The 26,916-nt window shown below is 43.2% G+C and overlaps 1 protein-coding gene across 1 annotated transcript in view; it reads right to left on the reverse strand.

The window, feature by feature from the left end:
* The window catches only part of LOC116375826 (cAMP-specific 3',5'-cyclic phosphodiesterase 4B-like), a 96,490-nt gene that overhangs the window by 26,465 nt on the left and 43,109 nt on the right, over positions 1 to 26,916 (reverse strand). The window contains exon 2 of the mRNA XM_031833640.1: positions 12,938 to 13,033. Within this exon, the coding sequence (XP_031689500.1) occupies positions 12,938 to 12,979 (42 nt within the window). The 5' untranslated portion in view covers positions 12,980 to 13,033. The remainder of the gene's footprint in view (positions 1 to 12,937; positions 13,034 to 26,916) is intronic.

The raw sequence follows: 26,916 nt of genomic DNA on the forward strand, positions 1-26,916 counted from the left end.
ACATTACCCAAGTAAATCTTGTGGCCTGGCAGTTAAATCCCAAAATTTAGCTAATTGTTATTATCAACACTCATTATCACACTGAAATATGTTGGTAATGACGATTTCCAGGTTGTTACCATCAAAGTAGTGACCGTTGTATAACTTTTGCATAAAAGTAGCAAACCCCTGTTCAATACTGCTTATCAAATGATATTTTAATGTTTTTATAGCAATCAATGATATTGTAATTATCCCATTCTACCCACTTATTTTTAACAGCCAATGCAATTTACCATAAACCTGTCATCACCACCAAACCGTCATTACCACCATTACCATTACCATTCTTAAACATTTTTTACACATTAAATATCACACTTCGTCTTCAAGTGTAAAAGACCTGTGTCCAACCACTAATTTCAACAAGAAATTGCATTGTTGACGGTAGGCTCCATGCAGGTATACAAGGACAGCCAGTGCAGGCTCATATTTATTGAATTAAGGAATTCAAATAAAGATTGTTAAATGTGGTGGCACCAATCCTATAGACGGAGAAACCAAATAATCCAAAACCCCATTTTGTTTGTCATTCAGCTTTTTTTTATAGTTGAATGTTTAATATGATGGTGATGACATTGGAAGAAGGTGTTTTAGGAAAACTGAGTAAACTGGTATTGACTGACCGTACAGTATATTGGTCACAGTCAGTACCCGTTTATGGTTCCTGACAAAATTAGACTTTCTGTTACATTTTTTGTTATTGTAAAGAAACATACTTTTTTTTTTTTTTTAAGAAACACCCATTAAGTAAACATTTGTGATCAAATACTCAGAACAATGGTTTTATATTTATTATACTGTATATTGATCTTCACTCCACCACCATTCAAAGCAGGCTATGAGGGAATATAATACAGTTAAGGTAGATGTAACGGCTGGTTTAGGTGTAAAGTGGCTACTGTAGACATTCTGGAGTGGATAGCAGAATTTCATTACCTTCAGGCTGGGATCCATTCAATTATGCTTCACATTTGTGATTGAATTCCATTTTACCTTCCTGAAAGCGTTCTGAGCTCGCAATTTGTATAAATGGGAGAGGAGGTTGGCACTGAGGTGCGAGAACTAGATGTGAGAGCTAGATGTGTTTGTCTGTCTTTTATGCCTGTCTGCTAGCAAGAACTAGATCTACATGTCTGTCACTGTTAGCCCAGCCACAATCGATTATGGAGTGTCTTGATTTTTCACCATGCATGAATGTTTTCGAGAGCCAATGGGAGGAGACTGGCAGCAAAATATACTATGAAGTCACACTTGAGACTGTGATGACATGATACAGTCCTTTTTTTTAAAGAGTTGAACCGCAGTCACCAAGGTCTAAAACCAGACTAGATATCACAGATTGAAATATTTATTTGAAGACGTTACACACTCACTCACAGGATGCAGGTGGTCAGAGGGGAAATCAGGCTTCTCCAAATTTAAACTCATTTGATATCAGATTTAATGTGATCAAAGGAGAACTACTCCTGTAGCATATCCTGTTTTAAAGATCACTACACTATCCTCCTGTTATCCCATAACACCTCTGATGAATGCTAAGGATGAGAGGAGCCAGTCTGTAGTGCTACAGCAGGGCCTGAAGAGCTAGTATGTAATACTACAGCAGAGCCTAAAGAGCTGGGGCTGAATTCACAAAACCTTAAGACCGATCCTGTAGAGTTTAAGAAGAGATTTCTTAACTGCCATTTCTTTCCCTTAACTATAGACTTATGAAGAAAGTTAAGCAAAGTTGCTATTCCTCAAAGTTATTGGAAATGTTCTTAATTTAATTATGTTCTTAATTTCCCTATGTTTCGTCCAAAGAAAAATGGTAAGAAATGGGATTCTTGAAAAGTATGTGTTAAGTACATTTCCAAGAAGAAATCCTAACTTTAGGACAGCTAAACCCTTGTCTTGAGACGAACGAATACTTTTGTAACCATTAACGTTTTCTTGCGCCCCAGACACAGTTGGCTACCGACTATTTAAATGCAGGAAGAAAACAAATTAAACATGCATTATCTAGCTAGCTAGTATTTAACAATATTATAGAAGTGTTAAATAGCTAGTGATATCTCGTTAATTTGCAAAGAAGAACTTGGTTAACGTCTAGCTATGTTTGCTATAATGTCGTTACGCGTTAGCTAGCTAACGTAGCTACCTAACTTACCGGCCGCGCAGTCCCTCTACCACCGTCTCTCCTATCATGGACGACACCTTCTCCTTCAGCTGGTCCACATAAATGGTCTCTCAGCTCCCTAAGCAGCCAATTTATTTTTTATGGTGTCACTGTCCATTGTCATACCCCGACGGCAGAGACAGACTTGGCCATTCTCACCCATCCTCTCTTTTTGGTCTGCAGTGACCCTGCAGTAATCAAGTCTCCTCAATATTAACCTTTTCCTGGCTGCTATTTCCTCCATCACTTCAAGCTGTTCGCTGAAGTTTTTATTGCGCTTTCCTTGGTTATCCATGTTTGGTTTTGATATAGCTAGTCTGATGGCTATAATGTGTGAAAAATAACAAAATCCTATCATCCCAGTTACAGGCATTACTTATTGGTTTCAAGCACATCACTAATGTCAAGATTTACAAAGTTCTTAAAGAAGTTCTTAAAGATATTTATGAAGTTACTAAGAACATTTTGAGGAATTGTGAACTATCTTATGAACTTCATTTTTTTTTTCCTTAAGCAGTTTAAGTTTATTCGTAAGTAATGTTTTGTAAATCCGGCCCCTGGTCTGTAATACTACAGCAGAGCCTGACGAGCTGGTCTGTAATACTACAGCAGTGTCTGACAAGAGGAGAGGTGTTGTCAGGGAACAGTCATAATCCCCCTGTAATGGAACCCAAAGATGGAGCTGTTGGCTTTGATGCCAAGTCAAATGAAAAAGAGCAGAGCTGTAAATTGCCCTCGCTAGAAGCATGTGTTTCAGACATAAGGAAGTGGATGGCTGCAAACTTTCTACTATTAAACTCGGACAAAACAGAGATGCTTGTTCTAGGTCCCAAGAAACAAAGAGATCTTCTGTTGAATCTGACAATTAATCTTAATGGTTGTACAGTCGTCTCAAATAAAACTGTGAAGGACCTCGGCGTTACTCTGGACCCTGATCTCTCTTTTGAAGAACATATCAAGACCATTTCGAGGACAGCTTTTTTCCATCTACGTAACATTGCAAAAATCAGAAACTTTCTGTCCAAAAATGATGCAGAAAAATTTATCCATGCTTTTGTCACTTCTAGGTTAGACTACTGCAATGCTCTATTTTCCGGCTACCCGGATAAAGCACTAAATAAACTTCAGTTAGTGCTAAATACGGCTGCTAGAATCCTGACTAGAACCAAAAAAATTGATCATATTACTCCAGTGCTAGCCTCTCTACACTGGCTTCCTGTCAAAGCAAGGGCTGATTTCAAGGTTTTACTGCTAACCTACAAAGCATTACATGGGCTTGCTCCTACCTATCTCTCTGATTTGGTCCTGCCGTACATACCTACACGTACGCTACGGTCACAAGACGCAGGCCTCCTAATTGTCCCTAGAATTTCTAAGCAAACAGCTGGAGGCAGGGCTTTCTCCTATAGAGCTCCATTTTTATGGAACGGTCTGCCTACCCATGTCAGAGACGCAAACTCGGTCTCAACCTTTAAGTCTTTACTGAAGACTCATCTCTTCAGTGGGTCATATGATTGAGTGTAGTCTGGCCCAGGAGTGGGAGGGTGAACGGAAAGGCTCTGGAGCAACGAACCGCCCTTGCTGTCTCTGCCTGGCCGGTTCCCCTCTTTCCACTGGGATTCTCTGCCTCTAACCCTATTACAGGGGCTGAGTCACTGGCTTGCTGGGGCTCTCTCATGCCGTCCCTGGAGGGGGTGCGTCACCTGAGTGGGTTGATTCACTGTTGTGGTCATCCTGTCTGGGTTGGCGCCCCCCCCTTGGGTTGTGCCGTGGCGGAGATCTTTGTGGGCTATACTCAGCCTTGTCTCAGGATGGTAAGTTGGTGGTTGAAGATATCCCTCTAGTGGTGTGGGGGCTGTGCTTTGGCAAAGTGGGTGGGGTTATATCCTTCCTGTTTGGCCCTGTCCGGGGGTGTCCTCGGATGGGGCCACAGTGTCTCCTGACCCCTCCTGTCTCAGCCTCCAGTATTTATGCTGCAGTAGTTTATGTGTCGGGGGGCTGGGGTCAGTTTGTTATATCTGGAGTACTTCTCCTGTCCTATTCTGTGTCCTGTGTGAATCTAAGTGTGCGTTCTCTAATTCTCTCCTTCTCTCTTTCTTTCTCTCTCTCGGAGGACCTGAGCCCTAGGACCATGCCCCAGGACTACCTGACATGATGACTCCTTGCTGTCCCCAGTCCACCTGGCCATGCTGCTGTTCCAGTTTCAACTGACCTGAGCCCTAGGACCATGCCCCAGGACTACCTGACATGATGACTCCTTGCTGTCCCCAGTCCACCTGGCCATGCTGCTGCTCCAGTTTCAACTTCCACCTGACTGTGCTGCTGCTCCAGTTTCAACTGTTCTGCCTTCTTATTATTCGACCATGCTGGTCATTTATGAACATTTGAACATCTTGGCCATGTTCTGTTATAATCTCCACCCGGCACAGCCAGAAGAGGACTGGCCACCCCACATAGCCTGGTTCCTCTCTAGGTTTCTTCCTAGGTATTGGCCTTTCTAGGGAGTTTTTCCTAGCCACCGTGCTTCTACACCTGCATTGCTTGCTGTTTGGGGTTTTAGGCTGGGTTTCTGTACAGCACTTTGAGATATCAGCTGATGTACGAAGGGCTATATAAATAAATTTGATTTGATTTAACAGGGAATACAATTTAATAATGTCAAATGGCAGTCTCAAAAGCATGCAGTATGTGTTTCCATCATACCTCCAGACCAGGAACATTGCTGTCCAATATGATGGATATAGTTACAAGGTAACAGCAAGGAGTGAACCACTACATATCAGTTCAATTTAATACAGGACACCTGTTGCAATACCCTACAAAACATATCACATCCCCTATGTGATAAATGTCATGCTGCGCAGGGTACACTACTCCACTGCTTTGCACTATGCTCTAACTTGTATGGTTATTGGTGTGTAATTTTTATGTGTGACGTGACATCGTCCCTCCTTCTGTTTACTTGTTCTGTGTGTCTTAATTTGTATTATTTACTTTCTACCTAGAACTCTGGGTATTTTTGTTTCTGCCTGTTTTATGTTTAGATAAGAATTGCATACTTGTCTTTTCTACAAAATACCTATACACCATTATTGTGTGTGTGTGTGTGTGTGTGTGTGTGTGTGTGTGTGTGTGTGTGTGTGTGTGTGTGTGTGTGTGTGTGTGTGTGTGTGTGTGTGTGTGTGTGTGTGTGTGTGTGTGTGTGTGTGTGTGTATTCAATAAATGTATTTGAACAGAAAGAAAAGAAAAACCTATCCCAACATTGATCAGCACAGCACAAATGTTGGGGTTGCTATAGCAACGGACATCAGATCACATCCTCTGACCCTTTTACAGTGCATTCGAAAAGTATTCAGACCTCTTGACTTTTTCCACATTTTGTTACGTTACAGCTAGGGCTGTGGTGGTCACGAAATTTTGTCAGCTGGTGGTTGTCAAGCAAATAACTGTCTCACGGTACTTAACACATTTAGCATCTCTTGGCTTCCACACAGCCTACAAGCCACTGATGCAGACCTTTGGAACATCTACATTGTAAGGCTGCATGATGCGTCTCCAATGACTTGAAAAAAAAATAGCTTGAAAGGCATGAGCTCTGCTTTGTTTTTTTTGCGCAGGCAGTACACACTTCATCAGTCTTGCATTCACAATTTGACAAGCACTTAATAATGCCTTCATGGGATCCTAATGCACCCTAAAAAATCCAGGCCTTTTGTGGCCATTGTGCCCTTGAATAAGGTTGTAACATAACGCCCTGTGATGGCTGGCTGGTCTGGCACTGGGGAGTTTCTTTCTCTCTCGGCTTCCAAATCTGCTAATTGGAGATTGAACATCTGTGTTTGACCTGCTGCTCTAACAGACTACAGTTATATGGGTTATACAGCTGGGTGATGGGAGGGTGGAGGGACCTACAGAGACTTAAAACAGAAGCAGTAGCACACTTACTGCAAACTATAACCAGATAGCACCGGATAGGACAATAGGACATCCTTATTTCTCAAACAGGCTAGGGAGTCATTCAAGGACAGCGAGAGGCAGAGTGTATCTGGCTACAGAGAGCGTGATATTGCAACAATTGCGTATGCCTGGTCGGAATAGATGAGGTAGGTTAGTGCAGCTTGAAGGCTGTGTGCAGTGACCCACCTCACTGTTTTCCATCCTGACTATTAGATTGAAATGGATAGTGTTCCTTCCCAGTGACGCCTCTGACACACACAGAGCAATCTAAGCCCACTTCCACAACCATCGTCAGGCACACTCATGCCGACACACCCACACACATTACGCATGCAATCACTATATACTCACTTACATTGAAACACAGACACACTACTAAGCCCTGAGCTCACTGGCTGATGGGTCATCAGTGGGCCTGGCTGTAACAGTTTGTTATTTAATCAGGCCATCTCTCGCTAGCCTGCAGCTGTGGTTCTGCACTTCCATTCAATTCAAAGAGGCTTTATTTGGCATGGGAAACATGTCTACAGTGCCAAAGTAAGTGAAATAAACAAACAAAAGTGAGAAGACACAAAACATCAACAAAAACCTATTCGAATTTAAGAGTGAATATTGCACTCCGAGGACTCGTCTCTAGGTTCATCTCTCTGTAAGTGAGGGCTTCGTGGTGGAATTTGTGGGCATCACATCCTCGTGCCAAATTGAGTCCAGCTTTTTTTGAAATCAACAAAACAGGTTTTCTTTGTCAATACAGGTGTGCAGGGTGTATATGTGGTCTGTCATTCGGTATTTTGGTAGAAGCCAGTTTGATGTTTGCTCAGGACATTGTTTTCACTGCGGAAATGGAGTCTACTGTTGCTGCCACAACAAATGTCAGTTCTGCTTCCAGCTCCAAAGCAACTTTGCAGTATTTTAAAAATATATATACAGTGGGGAGAACAAGTATTTGATACACTGCCGATTTTGCAGGTTTTCCTACTTACAAAGCATGTAGAGGTCTGTCATTTTTATCATAGGTACACTTCAACTGTGAGATGGAATCTAAAACAAAAATCCAGAAAATCACATTGTATGATTTAAGTAATTAATTAGCATTTTATTGCATGACATAAGTATTTGGTCACCTACCAACCAGCAAGAATTCCGGCTCTCACAGACCTGTTAGTTTTTCTTTAAGAAGCCCTCCTGTTCTCCACTCGTTACCTGTATTAACTGCACCTGTTTGAACCTGTTACCTGTATAAAAGACCTGTCCACACACTCAATCAAACAGACTCCAACCTCTCCACAATGGCCAAGACCAGAGAGCTGTGTAAGGACATCAGGGATAAAATTGTAGACCTCCACAAGGCTGGGATGGGCTACAGGACAATAGGCAAGCAGCTTGGTGAGAAGGCAACAACTGTTGGCGCAATTATTTGAAAATGGAAGAAGTTCAAGATGATGGTCAATCACCCTCGGTCTGGGGCTCCATGCAAGATCTCACCTTGTGGGGCATCAATGATGAGGAAGGTGAGGGCTCAGCCCAGAACTACACGGCAGGACCTGGTCAATGACCTGAAGAGAGCTGGGACCACAGTCTCAAAGAGAACCATTAGTAACGCACTACGCCGTCATGGATTAAAATCCTGCAGCTCATTCTTTGGGGATGCTTTTCTGCAAAGGGGACAGGACGACTGCACCGCATTGAGGGGAGGATGGATGGGGCCATGTATCGCGAGATCTTGACCAACAACCTCCTTCCCTCAGTAAGAGCATTGAAGATGGGTCGTGGCTGGGTTTTCCAGCATGACAATGACCCGAAACACACAGCCAGGGCAACTAAGGAGTGACTCTGTAAGAAGCATCTCAAGGTCCTGGAGTGGCCTAGCCAGTCTCCAGACCTGAACCCAATAGAACATCTTTGGAGGGAGCTGAAAGTCCATATTGCCCAGAGACAGCCCTGAAACCTGAAGGATCTGGAGAAGGTCTGTATGGAGGAGTGGGCCAAAATCCCCGCTGCAGTGTGTGCAAACCTGGTCAAGAACTACAGGAAACGTATGATCTCTGTAATTGCAAACAAAGGTTTGCACACACAGTTATGCTTTTCTGATGTATAAAATACTTAAGTCATGCAATAAAATGCAAATTAATTACTTAAATCATACAATGTGATTTTCTGGATTTTTGTTTTAGATTCCGTCTCTCACAGTTGAAGTGTATCTATGATAAAAAATTACAGACCTCTACATGCATTGTAAGCAGGAAAACCTGCTAAATCGGCAGTGTATCAAATACTTGTTCTCACCACTGTATATATTTTACATTATTAGGTCAGAATTTTTGGGTGTTATTACATACAGCCGGAAATACCTTTGGGATATCAGGGCAGGGGTTACTGACCAATCACAAATTGGATCCTTTGTTCGTACCCCCCAGGGAATTGAACTTATTCCAGAGGCTGCTGCTAAACACAGCCGGTGGAGAACAGGAAATTCGGAGAGGACTTCTAATCCAACATGAGGCGTGCACACCATCCACTGCTTCTGAGTATATTACTCGCTAATGTTCAGTCTCTAGACAATAAAGTAGATGAGTTCAGGGTGAGGATCTCCTTCCAGAGAGACATACTCTGTTTCACGGAAACATGACTCTCGGGATATACTGTCCCCGTTCATACAGCCGGTTGGGTTCTCAGTACATCGCGCAGACAGGAATAAAGAACTCTCCGGGAAGAAGAAAGGTAGGGGTGTATGTTTCATGATTAACTACTCATGGTGTGATTATGATAACATGCAGAAACTCGTCCTTTTGTTCCCCTGACCTAGAATACCTCACAATCAAATGCTGAAAGTATTACCTCCCAAGAGAATTATATTAGGTTATAGTCACAGCCGTGTAAGGCAAATTTGAGGAAAACGGAAAACGCTAGTGAAGTTCTACCAACACATCGACTATAGTACCCGCTCTGGAAAAACATTGGACCACTGTTACTCAACTTTTCAAAATGCATACAAGGCCCCACCTCTGGCAAATCTGATCACGACCTTTCCTAAAGGCAGAATCTCAACCAGGAAGTACCCGTGCTGAGGTCTATTCAACGCTGGACTGACCAATCAGAAAGGTTGTTTTGATCACGTGGACTGGGATATGTTCCGGGTAGCCTCTGAGAATAACATAGATGAATACACAGATACGGTGACTGAGTTCATCAGGAAGTGAATAGGAGATGTTCTACCCAATGTGACTTTAAAACCTACCCAAACCAGAAACCGTGGATAAATGGCAGCAACCACCGCATTAAATCATGGCAAGGTTGGGGCGGCAGGTAGCCTAGTCCTCAGAGCACGCGCAGACCAGCTGTCTGGGGTGTTTATTGACATGTTCAATCTCTCTCTATCCCAGTCTGTTGTCTCCACTTGCTTCAAGATGTCCACCGTTGTTCCTGTACCCAAGAAGGCAAAGGTAACTGAACTAATGACTATCGCCCCATAGCACCCACTTCTGTCATGAAGTGCTTTGAGAAACTAGTTAAGGATCATAACACCCTTAACTGACACGCTAAACCAATTAATTTAGCTTACCTCCCCAATAGATCCACAGACGATGCAATCATTATCGCACTGCCCACTGCCCTATCCCATCTGGACAAGAGGAATACCAACGTCAGAACGCAGTTCATTGACTATAGCTCAGCATTCAACAACATAGTACCCTTGAAGCTCATCATTAAGCTCGGGCCCTGGGTCAAAACCCCGCCCTCTGCAAATAGGTCCTGGACTTAGGTAGGAAACAACACCTCCACTTCGCTGATCCTCAACACGGGCCCCACAAGTGTGCATACTCAGCCCCCTCCTGTACTCCCTGTTCACCCATGACTGCGTGGCCAAGCACGCCTCCAACTCAATCATCAAGTTTGCAGATGACACAACAGTAGTAGGCCTGATTACTAACAATCACGAGAGAGCCTACAGGGAGGCGGTGAGGGCCCTGGGAGAGCGGTGCCATGAAAATAACCTCTCATTCAACATCAACAAAACAAAGGTGCTGATCGTGGACTTCAGGAAACAGCAGAGGGAGCACGCCCCTATCCACATCGATGGGACCGCAGTGGAGAAGGTGGAAAGCTTCAAGTTCCTCGGCGTACACATCACTGACGATCTGAAATGGTCCACCCACATAGACAGGGTGGTGAAGAAGGCACAAAAGCGCCTGTTCAACCTCAGGAGGCTGAAGAAACTTGGCTAGGCCCCAAAAAATACAGTTTTACAGATGCATAATTGAGAGCATCCTGTCAGGCTGTATCACCACCTGGTACGGCAACTGCACCGCCTGCAACCGCAGGGCTTCAGAGGGTGGTGCGGTCTGCACAACGCATCACCGAGGGCAAACTACCTGCCCTCCAGGACACCTACAGCCCTTGATGTCACAGGAAGGCCAAAAAGATAAACAAGGACAACAACCACCTGAGCCACTGCCTGTTCACCACACTATCATCCAGAAGGCGAGGTCAGTACAGGTGCATCATAGCTGGGACCGAGAGACTGAAACCGGGAGACTGAAACAGCTATCTCAAGGCCATCAGACTTAAATAGCCATCACTAGCCGGCTTCCACCCTGTTACACAACCCTGCACCTTAGAGGATGCTGCTCTATATACATAGACTTGGAATCACTGGCCACGTTTAATAATGTAACACTAGTCACTTTAATAATGTTTACATCATTTTTTATTCATCTAATATGTATATACTGTATTCTATTATACTGTAGTCAATGCCACTCCGACATTGTTTGATCTAATATTTATATATATCTTAATGCTATTCTTTTACTTTAGATTTGTGTGTACTATTGTGAATTGTTAGATACTACTGCTCTGTTGGAGCCAGGAACCAACATTTCACTACACCCGTAATGACATCTGCTAAATATGTGTATGTGACCAATATAATTTGATTTGGGATTTGATACTGCAGATGATTTTACTGAGCTTGCTGTTGCTGCAGATTCCACAGTAATTATTGGGGTCAAATTTGTCTCCACTTTTGTGGATTGGGGGGGGGGGGGGGGGGGATCAGTCCTTGGTTCCAAATATTGAGTAAGATGTTTTTAAGTTAAGTATAGCCAATCGGAATTTGTGGTCTGTATGTTTGATTATTTCATTTAGGATACCAATCAACACCACAGGCCTTTTTGGGTTGGGATCCAATAACAGGCCACACACCCAAACATTGTTCTTTGCACCCCACTGTGTGTGTGTGTGTTTAAGTAATCTGACAGTGGAGAGGATCTATCCCTGCCAGCAAGCCTGAGTGGCCTAACATAACAGCCCTGATAAAGGCGTCAGCATGCTTCAGTTGGGCTGGTGCCTAGCGTGCCTGCATACTCCCCTAAAAGACATTTGCTTGAAAACAAAGAAAATAAAGCAACAATAGTACTTTTTGTCCATATTTAGACACCATAGCCAGTATACACTTCCTCAAAATAGAAAGAATTAACCTAAGAACTCAAATCTGTCATTAAGTTTGACGTTGTCACCTCTACTCCTGCACCATCCCTCCGGTGTTCGTCGGCGACGTTTTACTAACCACCGCACCTGGCATTCATTATTACGTGCACCTGCGCTTCATCATTCAACACACCTGGACTCCATGACCTCACTCATTACCTCCCCTTTATCTGGCACTCCCGTAGGTTCTTTCCCCAGGCACTATTGTTTCTGTTGTTCATGTCTAGATGCTACTCCTACGTTGTATTGTTCCATGTTATATGAAACTTACCACCTGCTTCTCGACTCCCAGCATCTACGTTACAGATGTTTTTTTTTGACGTAGAGATCTTAGTGCAATTTTACATCTAAGATGTTTGGTGCAGTATATTTCAATGAAAGAATGTGTATGAAAACAAGTTGTCTCTCGTTGAATGACGAGACTTTATCGAATCCCTACTGTTGACCAATCACTGACAAGTGTGTAGAACAAAAACATAAAACATATATGCACCAACTCCACCGAACTGTTTAGACTGAGAAGCATGTGGATGCCTTAACCCATAGAAATTGCCTTTACCCCCTATCAAGCCTCATGGTGACAGCTAATGTTTTAAGAAGTTTACACGTATTTCATATTACTGGCATATAACTTGTTCCAGTAAGTTTTCTCATCAGGAATGAAGCCGGTAAAGTACCTACCTTGCAAAATCGACAATTTTCATGAAGAATTTATGCATTGACAGTTTGGAGTGGATCACAGACCAACACTACCACCACGTTGGGTCTGGAATGCGAGGGACTACCGCTGATGACCCAATCTGCACTCACCACATCTATCATCCATAACAAACAGGGCAGGCAAGCTATGTGCAACTTTCTTTTTCTGTTAAATAAAATACATTTTTTAGCAAAGACTGGCCTACATTTGCATCTTTACAGAAAACATGTGCTTTGACTGGAGCTCTGAATTTGCTAGGCTGCATTAAAAAATGTTTTAGCAGAGGTGTGTTTTGTAAATAGCATCCTTAGTGATGTGGACACCAAGGAACTTGAAGCTCTTGACCCGCTTCACTGAGCTATTTGTAGCTATTTGTTTGATCAGAGGCCTGATTTTCAACCACTCACTCACTGGGGACTACTGAAGTTGTATTATTCTTCTCTAAAATGTTCCTTTCCCTTTCTCCCCCCACTGTCTCTTCTGTGCTTTAGATTTTTGAATTATGTGAGGAACTTATCCTTAGCTAATCTGGGAAGGGGGGGGGGGGGATCTTGGAACACTACTTCAACGCTGTATAAACCTTACTTACATCATTGGGAGACACTGTCAGCACACTTCTGCTTTTCCTCATCTTCCGTGGAGTATTCCTTGCTCAGTTCCACAGCAGCCAGCTTCACATGCACACCTGGAACAACACACACACACACACACGTGTTACTGTTGTAGATTGCAAAGAGGAACACGAGCATACATGCGACACGTAGGTGTTTAGTGTCCGATATAAAATATACAGTCAAATGAAAGACAAGACGGTTTCCATTATTGAGATGTTTTATTTACCATTTCATTTTGACGGAGTCATACTGAGAACAAGGTCTCTTTCTCAGATGAGATCTGCATACACATCAACACACCAATATACACATCCATAACACACATCCATACATTTTAAAAACAAAACCCAATCATAGAAAACAAACATTCACATTCTTCAGTAAAAAGGGTACCCAATCAGCCTTTTGAATTGCACCAGAGGTGCAAATTCATTCAATTTTAGAGGCTTGGAAATGTATTCCACAAATAAGGTGCAAAAAAAAACTAAAAACTAAAAGCAGATTTGACTAACTCTGTGGAGATCAAAGGGCTCTCGAGAGTTCGCCATTCTTGAGACCGGGTATTGGTACGTCTAAGTTAACTTCCGCCGTACTTTACTTCATTGTTAATGCAGGAGGGCTTTATAAACAGAGTGCAATGCATCAATCTATGGAATTGCAAAGGGGGCCAGCCTACTTTCTGATATAGAATGCAGTGACGTGTGCTGATCTTGTCGCCCATAATAAAGCACAGTGTGTTATGATGAACTGCATCTATTGGCTTCAATACAAAGACAACTGCATTCATATCTGTCACGTATACTCCCTCTCCGGCGCTCGAAGTCACCAGGCTGCTCCTTATTACGCACACGTCACCATCCATTACGTGCCTCATCAGACTCACCTGGACTCCATCACCTGCCTGATTACATTCCCTATATATGTCACTCCCTTTGGTTCTTTCCCTAGGCCTTGTTTCCCTAGGCCTTGTTTCCCTAGGCCTTATTGTTTGTTTTTTGACATGAGTACCACATGTTTGCCTTTCTCTGCTGATGAGCTAGTTACTGACTGTCTGGTCCTGGGGTTGGCTGCTGACGGGCTGGTCCTGGGGCTGGTTGAGGCTCAATCTCACCCTCCTTTCAAATCACTGTCAGGCTCTGAATTGACAGTGGCATGATTCTCATATTTGGAAAATTCTTTATCTTCCAAATTGGAAGATGCTCCTTCCATATTAGCTTCTCTCTCTGCAAAGATTATTACTAAGGCCCTCTGAGCAGATATTATTTTTGCCATACTGATTGATTGTGGTAAGAAGACACACATGCAAAGCTATTTGTGTCCCTCCCCCAATTTTCACCTGGCTGGGGTAGAGTGTGGGAAAATACAGATTTTTTTACAACGTATCGAAATAATGTATTGTAATAACATTGTGCAGGTTCTCGTAAGAAATTGTGTAGTTTCACACACTACAAAGGGTAAAGAGTGCGAGAAAAGCGGGAGAAAGGCAGATGGACAGTGGACCCGAACACCACATATAGTGTGCACTCAATGAAAAATGTGTTATTTTAGAAAATAATTGTGTCATTTTTCTTTTAGTAAATATTGAAAATGGGTCCCACAGACCCGAACACCACACAAGGGTTAACTAACTCATCAACATGCTTTTTTAAAGATAGCTTTTTGTAAATCCTGATACCCAGATATTTATAAGCGGGGACATCATCAATGAGGGCACCTTTCAAAGCACATATGCATAAATCATCAGATACATTTTTGCGTGATTTGGAGAGTAACATATACTTGGTTTTTACCTGCATTTAAGTACAATTTCAGTTCAACAAAGGCCTTCTGTAAAGCAATGAAGGCAGATTGAAGCTCAGAAAGAGCCTGGTCAACTGTGGGGGCAATAGCATACACAACAGTGTCTTCTGCATATAGGTGTATGTAAAAGTAATTTTCAAACCAATTACATGACGCCTGATCCATACCGATGGCAGACAATCTTTGAATCAATACATGGTGGTCAACAGTATCGAAAGCCTTCAAAAGTAAAACAGGTCAGCACAGTGCTTCTTCCTATCCATACCCTTAATCACATAATTGAACACCAAGGTTGCTACAGATGACCAGAGTGGTGAACACTTACATCTCATAGCTAGAAAGGATCTTAAGCATACAGTTGATTAATGATTCTAAAATGTTTGCTTGGCAAAGATACATTTGAGATATGGCAATAATTATTTAGGTTTAGGGGATACCGCCTTTGTGGAGAAGGGAGCACATGGGCTGCCTTTCCAGCCCTGGGGATAGCAACCGAGATAATAATCAGATAAAGAATGGGTCAATGACTCCGTAACCAGCAGAGCAGAAAGCTGCAGCAAGAAAGGGTCAAGCAAATCAGCCCCAGTGGATATATATGTTTTTTTTTACATCAATCTTAAGGCATCTAGCATATCACAAGAACAACATTGTAGAAATTAAACAAAAATTCACTAGAAGTTGACTGATCTTCTAATGAGCTAACTGGAGTCTGTGAGACGGAAGAGCAGTTGACTGACTGACCAGGGTCAATTAAACCACAATTTCTTTCAAATAAAAAGCCACCCAAGATAAAAGCATCACTTATCCCATTTTTCCTCAGTAATGATGCCAGAGTGCCTTCAGTGCCTTAACAAAGTAACGTGCAAAGACGTTAACAAAGAGTGGACCATCAGTTATATGAAAGATAAGACATGGATACTAGACAGCATACTGTAGTGATGCACGGGTTGACTCATAACCCGCAGTCTCCGCGGTTATATCCTCGGGGCAGATGGGTTTAGGGTCATTAAATATTGTGTAGCTGAAGGGCGGGCGGGTTGAATAAAGATACAAAAATACTTTAAAAACCCATATGTGGAATTATTGTGAAATTTATATAGGCTTAATTAAGGTTCTTTATTTTAGGCTGAATTAACTGAACATCGCTAAATGCATAAGTATAAGAAAATTGCACCTATTTGATGCAACCCTTGCTGTTAATAACTTCTTATGGCTGCAGGGGCAGTATTGAGTAGCTTGGATGAAAAGGTGCCCAGAGTAAACTGCCTGCTCCTCAGTCCCAGTTGCTAATATATGCATATTATTAGTAGATTTGGATAGAACACACTGAAGTTTCTAAAACTGTTTGAATGATGTCTGTGAGTATAACAGAACTCCATATGGCAGGCAAAAACCTGAAAGAAAATCCAAACAGGAAGTGGGAAATCTGAGGTTGGTCGATTTTCAACTCAGCTTCTATTGAAGTTACAGTGGGATAGTGGTCATCTTGCACTTTCTAAGGCTTCCACTAGATGTCAACCATATTTAGAAACTTGTTTGAGGCTTCTACTGTGAAGTGGGGCCGAATGACAGTGGATTGAGTCAGAGGTCTGGCAGCAGTCACGCGCTGATCATGCGCATTTCACATGAGAGGTATCTCCCGTTCCTTTGCTTTTCTGAAGACAAAGGAATTCTCCGGTTGGAATATTATTGAGGATTTATGTTAAAAACATCCTAAAGATTGATTCCATACATCGTTTGACAAGTTTATACGGTCTGTAACGGAACATTTTGACATTTCGTCGGCAACTAGTGAACGAACACGCCTCGTAAGATTTGATTTGTTTACCAAAATCATCAAAGGTAAGTGAATATTTATAATGTTATTTCTGACTTCTGTTGACTCCAACATGGGGATATATGTATTTGTTCTCTGAGCACTGTTCTCAGATTATAGCATGGTTTGCTTTTTCCATAAAGATTTTTTTTAATCTGACACCGCGGTTGCATTAAGGAGAAGTATATCTTTAATTCCATGTATAACACTTGTATTTCATCAACATTTATGATGAGTATTTCTGTAAATTGATGTGGCTCTCTGCAAATGTTTTTGGGACTACTGAACATAAAGCGCCCAATGTATACTGAGATTTTTTAAATATAAATATGAATTTTCCAGAACAAAACATACATGTATTATGTAACATGAAGTCCTATGAGTGTCATCTATGAAGATCATCAAAGGTTAGTGATTAATGTATCTCTACTTGTGCTTTTTGTGACTCCTCTCTTTGGCTGGAAAAATGGCTGTGTTTTTCTGTGGCTTGGCTCTGACCTAACATAATCGTTTGTGGTGCATTCGCTGTAAAGCCCATTTGAAATGACACTGGTGGGATTAACAACAAGATTACCTTTCAAATGGTATAAGATACTTGTATGCTTGAGGAATTTTAATTATGAGATTTCTGTTGTTTTGAATTTGGCGCCCTGCACTTTCACTGGCTGTTGTCATATCAATCCCGTTAACGGGATTTCAGCTGTAAGAATTTTAATAGATCGCAAAGCGGTATACAACTGAGCTAAACGTTTGGAACAAGTTCACTTTCTCATCCATAGCCTAAAAACGCACAAGTTAGCTGTTTAGCTTACATCTGAAGGGTAGGGGGCATTTAGGACGTCTTCTACTGCAGATCACTAAGTTATCCTAATGATTATGATCGCACTTCCTCAATTCAAATATTATGGCGACACTATACCAAAGTTAGTTTCATATGGTTTACAAATTTGGGAACCAAGCTCAAGTTATATCAGTGTAGCCTTAAAAAAAACTCCAGGCTTCAGTCATATCTGTCAATTTATAGAACAAAAAATCAAGAATTACAGGGGGCAGTTTTGAGAATTTATCCCGTCCAAATCGTCCTCTGTAATAAAGGACATTCTGGGGTAATACATAACCAACGTTCTCTAGTAATATTTGTTCAGTAGCCTTAATAATAACTCCTGCAGTAAAAGTATACACCAAATGTCGCCAAAATTTGGAATTAGGAACAGGTGTGGAGAAATTTCTTTCATCTTGAGAGAATGCAATGCTCAGTTACATACCATCTATAAAGGTGTTGTCTTCATCATAATAGCATCATAAAAACTGATAGTATTTCAACCACATAAAATATGCATCGAAGCCAAACTAAAATCTTATCAGAAACACGTTGGGTCATTTCCGCAACTCTATTTTCCTTACAACCGATTTAAAGTGGTGTCATTTGGACACTGCACAGAAAATCTTTCCTGTTTCGTTTTTTTGTCATCTTTGATGACAGAACTTTACCGATGTCAACTAGATTTGAAGCATTCATTCTATCGATTTATTACATTGTTCTGTTGAGCAAGGGTTTATTCAGTCTTCTAGGGCAAAATATAATGACAAAAGAGAAGCTACAGTATATGTATCTAATTTATAGACAAGTTGACTAACAAATAGCCTACCAAAGAGATGTAAATTATAAGCAGAAACATATCTAAATCAGGCCAAAAAATATCCTGCACCCCCTGTCAAAAAATCATTCTGCAGTCTTTGACTCAGCCTATAGTGCATTTTCTATATTTGCGGGTTAGGGTTGGGTGCGAGCCGTATATTTTCACTTTATCAAATATAATCGGGTTGCTGCAGATGGGCTATTAGCAATTGCGGGTAGGGGTGAACAAACAGCTGACCCATGCACCATTAGCATACGGAGCTCAACTGGACATGTTACGTGGTGCGCTGCTCCTGTGGTATGCTAGCTTGCATTTACCCACACATCCCTTGTTCCAGTGATAACTTCAGCAGATGTTCAGTTCCATAGTCATTAAAATGTGCAGACTGGCATTTAAGAATATCCTCTCTGGGCTAGGGGGCAGTATTCTGAATTTTGGCTGTCTGACGTGCCCCTAAGTAAACTGCATGTTACTCAGGCCCAGAAGCTAGGATATGCATAGAATTGGTAGAATTGGATAGAAAACACTCCATTTCTAAAATTGAAAAATAATGTCTGTGTGTATAACAGAACTGATATGGTAGGCGAAGACACGAGTAAAATCCATCCAGATTATTATTTTTTTAGGTCCCAGGCCATTCCTATGTTGGCCTATTGAATTTACAACCAGAAATCGACCAGATTGCAGTACCTATGGCTTCCGCTGGATGTCAACAGTCTTTAGAAAAGGTTTCAGGCTTGTTTTTTGAAAAATGAACAAGTAGTTGTACTTTTTCCTCATTAGGACTCTAGTCTTGTGGCAAGCGTGAATGAGGGTGCACACTTCGTTATTTATCTCCGGTATTGAACATACTACATTCCGTCTTAAAGTTTAGCATTTATTTACATATTAGGGTACCTGAGGATTGATTAGAAATGTTGTTTGACTTGTTTGGACGAAGTTCACCGGTAACTTTTGGGATTCCTTTGTCTGCATGTTGAACGGGTTGAACGGGTGTATTACTGAATCAAATGCGCCAACTAAACTGACTTTTTGGGGATATAAAGAAGGACTTTACCGAATGAAACACCCATTTGTTGTGTAGCTGGGACCCTTTGGATTGCAAACAGAGGAAGAGCTTCAAAGGTAAGTGATTTATTTTATCGCTATTTCTGAGTTTTGTGACGCCTCTGCTGGTTTGTAAAATATCTTTATGCTAGGTGTATGCGGGGCGCTGTCCTCAGACAATCAAATGCTATGCTTTCGCCGTAAAGCCTATTGTAAATCGGACAACGCGGTTCGATTACCAAGTTTCTAAGCTAAAGAATGATGTATGACACATGAATGTTTAATATTACGATATTTGTACTTTGAATTTCGTTCTCATCGATTTCACCGGATGTTGTCGTAGTGAAACGCTAGTGGGACACCTAGCCCAAAGAAGATATTGCCCTGAAGGCAGCTCTGCAGAGTGGTCACTAGCTGGCACAGCCAAAAAGTCATAAAATCTGATTTTAAACCTAACCCTAACCCTTACCTTAACCTTAACCACACTGCTAAACTTAATGCCTAACGCTTACCGTACATTTTTATTTTCATAAATTTTACTGATATAGCTCATTTTGACTTTGCAGCTGGTCCATCTGGCGGAAATCGCTCAGTTCTGCCTCTAGGACAAGATTCATGACAATAAATGTCAACCTACTAAAAAAGCATCACAAAAACACTGCTGCCACCAATGCAATGCTCCGTTTGGAGGATTCGAAGCTTGGACCATCAGCTATGTGAAAGAAGAGACTTAGACACGAGACAGCATATGGCGCCCAACAGGACGGGACTTTTTTCAAGGACATGTGACCACCGTCTCAATTAGTTCACGTGACACAGGTTAATTTATAGACACAAGTCAGGCATTAGTTATCAATGATGAACATCCAATTCTCATCCTTACAACTGTTTTCCAAAATTGTGACGGATCACCAGCAGAGTCTGATATAGATCTTAGAAAGTAGCTTGATTTAGCTTTCTTAAATTAAGGAAGTACTGTACATCTATTGTACAGTATACAGTAGGGGTTGTGTCTAGATTAGTAGTATGCAAATTGTGTTACACACAACCTCAAGGTGAACCCTGCCATGTAACATTGATAAGAATCTACAGGATGTAGAGGAAATTAATAACACTTACTTATGTGGTTTTTGAATTGAGCAAACAGTGATGTGAGATGCTAGAGACAAAAAAAAATATTTTCACTGTACAACGTCAATGCCATTCACATAGTGGTCTATTAAAAACTACTGCAGTGTCTGGGACAGAGTGCTCTTTGACTGGGCTAGATCTGACCTGGGCTAGAGGGGGAAAAAGAGAAAGAAGTAGAGAGGGTGTGTTCAAACCCAGGACTTCTCTCTCCCATGACACTCCTTTCCAACACTACATCAGATGGTGTGTGAATGAATAGAGTCAGGGTCAGAAAAAGCAAGCACACCAACAATAAGTAGACCCACAGTGAGTTAGACTGAGTGATCTAATCAACCTGGGAAAACCAGGTATTTGCACTGTGTTTTGGTATGGAGTAAATCTGCTCTCCTCAATGGCTCTGTGTTCGCTCTCTGTCTCCTTTCAGGCCTCATTGTACAAACACAATATTAGACTGTTGACTCACCTTCCAACCCCCATATCAGTTCCATAGTGCACTGCTACTCAAGGGAGGGATGTTTTCTGTCAAACCTGAGGTAACTGATCAGATTTGAGAGTTCCACAAAAACATGGCATCCACTTTCAAAAACAGTATCTACTAAAGCTGCAATATGTAACTTATTGTATTTATTTTAATGCTCAAAAGCTCCAACAGATCGCTAGTGGTCATCCAATGTGATGCAACAGTAACAATATTGCGCATCTAGCCTGTCTGAGAACCGTTGTATTCATAGGTTGTTGTTTTCCATCGGGTCAGATTTCCCTGCCAGATTTTGTGGGGCTCACAATGAGTAACGTGTTTTCCATCAGTGAGGAGGCGGTGTCATACTGTAGCTAGCTAGCTGAGCCTGTGGCTAACACTTGGCTAATGGCTAGCGTCGATAGCTAGCTTACAGACATGGGAGACGTGAGGCGCTAATGACCAGAACCAGCAGCAACTACTCCTCCATCTAAATTTGGAGAGCAGACAGGCAAAAAGGGAAAGCGATAGAGCCCAGATGAGAGTAAACCTCAGATTTGCGTTCACACAGTGGAGAGAACTGGGGGAGTTGAAGGGTTTCAAAACCAACCCTGTACATAGCTAAGCTGGCTTGCTGACATTTCTGACAAGTCAAAAACTGTACCCTGTTTCTGGTGAATGTATTTCACGACACTCGTTTGCTACAACAAGTAGAAACTTTGTTTAAAAGTTTAATCACAGAATTGTAAAGCTACACCGTTAGCGAGGAAATGTTCTCAACTGCACATCTCGTGTTCTTGATCTGAATGCCCCATCTTTAGTCAGCTGTTGTACAACACAACGTTCAAAAACTAGCTTGTTTTGATATCTAGGTCATGGATGGTTATCTCCATTCCTCTGGGGCTTGATTGGTGACACACTTTTTCCACAGCTAACACAAGACTCCAATAACCTGAGGTCAAACAGATTTGATTGGTTTTCAGATTAGAATGGAATTAGTTCAAAGTGTGATAATCAGGCCTGATAGTTCATTCTACAGACAAAATAATCACCAAATATTACTCTATTTTTCAGCTAAAGAAGACTGTAATAACAAGTCTCAAAGGTGAAGTGTCTACACATTGAAAACTGCAAAGGACTACACCGACGTCCCAGAACTTCAGAGAGCAGGGTTGTGAAGACTGAGCTCTCAACTGGGGCTACAAAGGAGAATGATCCTGAGACTCTCTGAAGTGCCACCACCAACAGCGTCTGAGCTGCTACAACTTTGAGGAGACATCGCCGCGCAACACAGGGTGCAGTCAGCACACCTCAGGTCAAACAGTTTTACTGGAGCGATAAACAAGAACGCAAGGTAATCTCCTCAAATTAACAAAAGCACAGTGTAAAGGGAAACATTCTGATAAAGTACTGAACTGATCACTCAGACCAAAAAGATTTACAAAGATATCTCGAAATTGAGTATTTTTCCTAATAGTGATCCAAATGAAGAATAAAGTATAATGTAGTCGTGGAAAGTGTAACCTCTTAAATAAATATAGTTGGTAATAAATACATTAAATATTGACGTGGTGAAATGGCAGCAGTTGTGTGTTGTAAAGTGCAGGAGTCTCCCTGCATTTGATCCATGTGCAACCGTGACGTTGTCCGGAGGTACTCCATGATGTCAAAAATCATGGATGGTCTGCGGCTCTTCAAAAATGTAATCCTACAGAACAAAATGTACACAACACTTATTAGGATTGTATTGTAATGTTCACCACATGGTCTTTTATGTATAACCAAATCAGGATGTTCATGCAGAAGAGTTGAGTATAGAGGTCGACCGATTTAATCGGAATGGCCGATTAATTAGGGCCGATTTCAAGTTTTCATAACGATTGGAAATCTGTATTTTTGGGTGCCGATTTGCCCCCAAAAATGTACACCTTTATTTAACTAGGCAAGTCAGTTAAGAACACAATGACGGCCTAGGAACGGTGGGTTAACTGCCTCGTTCAGGGGCAGAAAGACAGATTTTCACCTAGTCAGCTCGGGGGATCCAATCTTGCAACCTTACAGTTAACTAGCCCAACGCAATAACGACCTGCCTCTCTCTCGTTGCACTCCACAAGGAGACTGACTGCCTGTTACGCAAATGTAGTAAGCCAAGGTAAGTTGCTAGCTAGCATTAAACGTATCTAATAAAAAACCATCAATCATAATCATTAGTTAACTACAGATGGTTGATGATATTACTAGATATTATCTAGCGTGTCCTGCGTTGTATATCATCTGACTGAGCATACAAACATACAAGTATCTGACTGAGCGGTGGTAAGCAGAAGCAGGCGCGTTCATTCAAACAGCACTTTCGTGCGTTTTGCCAGCAGCTCTTTGTTGTGCAACAAACTGGCTGGTGTGACCGAAGTGAAATGGCTGGCTAGTTAGCGTTTCAGACTTCACTCGCTCTGAGCCTTGGGGTGGTTGTTTCCCTTGCTCTGCATGGGTAACGCTGCTTCGATGTGGTGGCTGTTGTCGTTGTGTTGCTGGGTCGAGCCCAGGGAGGAGCGAGGAGAGGGACGGGGGCTATACTGTTACACTGGCAATACTAAAGTGCCTATAAGAACATCCAATAGTCAAAGATTAATGAAATACAAATGGTATAGAGGGAAATAGTCCTATAATAACTACAACCTAAAACTTCTTACCTGGGAATATTGAAGACTCATGTTAAAAGGAACCACCAGCTTTCATATGTTCTCATGTTCTGAGCAAGGAACTGAAATGTTAGCTTTCTTACATAGCACATATTGCACTTTTACGTTCTTCTCCAACACTTTGTTTTTGCATTATTTAAACCAAATTGAACATGTTTCATTGTCTACTTGAGGCTAAATAGATTTTATTGATGTATTATATTAAGTTAAAATAAGTGTTAATTCAGTATTGTTGTAATTGTCATTATTACAAATAGATTTTCTTCTTCTTAATCGGCCGATTAATCGGTATTGTAACGGCGTTCTTCGTTTGTCGAAAGAGAGTCGGACCAAAATGCAGCGTGGTGGTTACTCATGACTTTAATGAAAAAAGTGACACATGAAATAACTAATAAATACAAAAACAACAAACGGAACGTGAAACTATTACAGCCTATCTGGTGAACACTACACAGAGACAGGAACAATCACCCACGAAAGACAAAGCGAAACTCAGGCTACCTAAATACGGTTCCCAATCAGAGGCAACGAGAATCACCTGACTGCTGATTGAGAACCGCCTCAGGCAGCCAAGCCTATACAACACCCCTAATCAGCCGCGATCCCAAATACTACAAACCCCAATACGAAATACAATAACATAAACCCCTGTCACACCCTGGCCTGACCAAATATATAACGAAAACACAAAACACAATGACCAAGGCGTGACAGAACCCCCCCCCCAAGGTGCGGACTCCCGGACGCACCTCAAAACCATAGGGAGGGTCCGGGTGGGCGTCTGTCCTTGGTGGCGGCTCCAGCTCGGGACGTGGACCCCACTTCATTAATGTCCTAGTTCCTCCCCTTCGCGTCCTGGGATAATCCACCCTCGCCGCCGACCATGGCCTAATAGTCCTCACCCAGAACCCCACAGAACTGAGGAGCAGCTCGTGACTGAGGGGCATCTCGGGACTGAGGGACAGCTCGGGACTGAGGGGCAGCTCGGGACTGAGGGGCAGCTCGGGACTGAGGGGCAGCTCGGGACTGAGGGGCAACTCGGGACTGAGGGGCAGCTCGGGACTGAGGGGCAGCTCGGGACTGAGGCAGCTCGGGACTGAGGGGCAACTCGGGACTGAGGGGCAGTCCGGAACAGAGGGGCAGCCCGGAACAGAGGGGAAGCCCAGTACTGAGAGGAAGCCCAGTACTGAGAGGAAGCCCAGTACTGAGATGAAGCTCAGGTAGGTAGTAGGCTCCGGTAGATCCTGGCTGGCTGGCGGATCTGGAAGATTCAGGTTGACTAGCAGATCTGGAAGATTCTGGTTGACTAGCAGATCTGGAAGATTCTGGTTGACTAGCAGATCTGGAAGATTCTGGTTGACAGGCTGATCTGGAAGAATCTGGTTGACTGGCAGATCTAGAAGATCATGGCTGACTGGCGGATCTAGCTGCTCTATGCAGACTGACAGCTCTGACTGCTCCATGCAGGCTGACAGCTCCTTGCAGACTGGCAGCTCTGGCTGCTTCATGCAGACTGACAGCTCTGACTGCTCCATGCAGGCTGACAGCACCCTGCAGACTGGCAGCTCCTTGCAGACTGACAGCTCTGACTGCTCCATGCAGGCTGACAGCTCCTTGCAGACTGACAGCTCCTTGCAGACTGGCAGCTCCTTGCAGACTGGCAGCTCCTTGCAGACTGACAGCTCCCTGCAGACTGGCAGCTCCTTGCAGACTGACAGCTCTGACTGCTCCATGCAGGCTGACAGCTCCTTGCAGACTGACAGCTCCTTGCAGACTGGCAGCTCCTTGCAGACTGGCAGCTCCTTGCAGACTGACAGCTCTGGCTGCTTCATGCAGACTGACAGCTCTGACTGCTCCATGCAGGCTGACAGCACCCTGCAGACTGGCAGCTCCTTGCAGACTGACAGCTCTGGCTGCTTCATGCAGACTGACAGCTCTGACTGCTCCATGCAGGCTGACAGCACCTTGCAGACTGGCAGCTCCTTGCAGACTGACAGCTCCCTGCAGACTGACAGCTCTGGCTGCTTCATGCAGACTGACAGCTCCCTGCAGACTGGCAGCTCAGGCTGCTTCATGCAGGCAGGAGGCTCCAGCAGCGCAGGAGAGGAGAAAGGCTCTGGCTGCGCTAAACAGGCGGGAGACTCCGACAGCGCAGGAGGGAAGGAAGGCTCTGGCTGTGCTGAACAGGCGGGAGACTCCGACAGCGCAGGAGGGAATGAAGGCTCTGGCTCTGCTGAACAGGCGGGAGACTCCGACAGAGCAGGAGAGGCGAGGCGCACTGTAGGCCTGATGCGTGGTGCGGGCACTGGTGATACTGGAGCGAGGACACGCGCAGGAAGCCTGGTGCGGGGAGCTGCTACCGGAGGACTGGTGTGTGGAGGTGGCACAGGATGTGCAAGGCTAGGGATGTGCACAGGAGGCCTGGTGCGTGAGGCTGGCACCAACTTCACCAGCCGACTAACACGCACCTCAGGACGAGTATGGAGCGCTAACTCAGGTGCCATCAAATCCCCGACACGATCCGTCGGGCGAATATGATATCTATAGCACCAAGCTAGCAACTCCCTCATTACTCTCCACTCCACTTTCCCCATTAACTCCTTCACAGTCTCTGCTTCGCTCACCTCTAACACCGGCTCTGGTTCTGGTCTCCTCCTTGGCTCCTCACGATAAACAAGGAGAGTTGGCTCAGGTCCATCTCCTGACTCAGCCACTCTCCCTCTGAGCCCCCCCCAATACATTTTTTGGGGTGACTCTCGGGTTTCGCTCTGCGCCGCCGTGTCTGTTTCTCCAACTCCATTCGCCTATAGCCTTCCTCGCACTGCTCTAGCGAATCCCATGCGGGCTCCTGCACTCTCTCTGGATCGGCCGTCCACCTGTCGATTTCTTCCCACGTCGTATACTCCATGCCATTGCTGTCCATAACGTCCTCCTTTCGCTTTTCCTGCCTGTTACCACGCCGCTCGGTCCGTATGTGGTGGGTGATTCTGTAACGGCGTTCTTTGTTTGTCGAAAGAGAGTCGGACCGAAATGCAGCGTGGTGGTTACTCATGACTTTAATTAAAAAAGTGACACATGAAATAACTAATAAATACAAAAACAACAAACGGAACGTGAAACTATTACAGCCTATCTGGTGAACACTACACAGAGACAGGAACAATCACCCACGAAAGACAAAGCGAAACTCAGGCTACCTAAATACGGTTCCCAATCAGAGGCAACGAGAATCACCTGACTGCTGATTGAGAACCGCCTCAGGCAGCCAAGCCTATACACCTCCCCTAATCAGCCGCGATCCCAAATACTACAAACCCCAATACGAAATACAATAACATAAACCCCTGTCACACCCTGGCCTGAC

Source organism: Oncorhynchus kisutch, linkage group LG10, assembly GCF_002021735.2.
Source record: "Oncorhynchus kisutch isolate 150728-3 linkage group LG10, Okis_V2, whole genome shotgun sequence".
Lineage (NCBI taxonomy): Eukaryota > Metazoa > Chordata > Actinopteri > Salmoniformes > Salmonidae > Oncorhynchus > Oncorhynchus kisutch.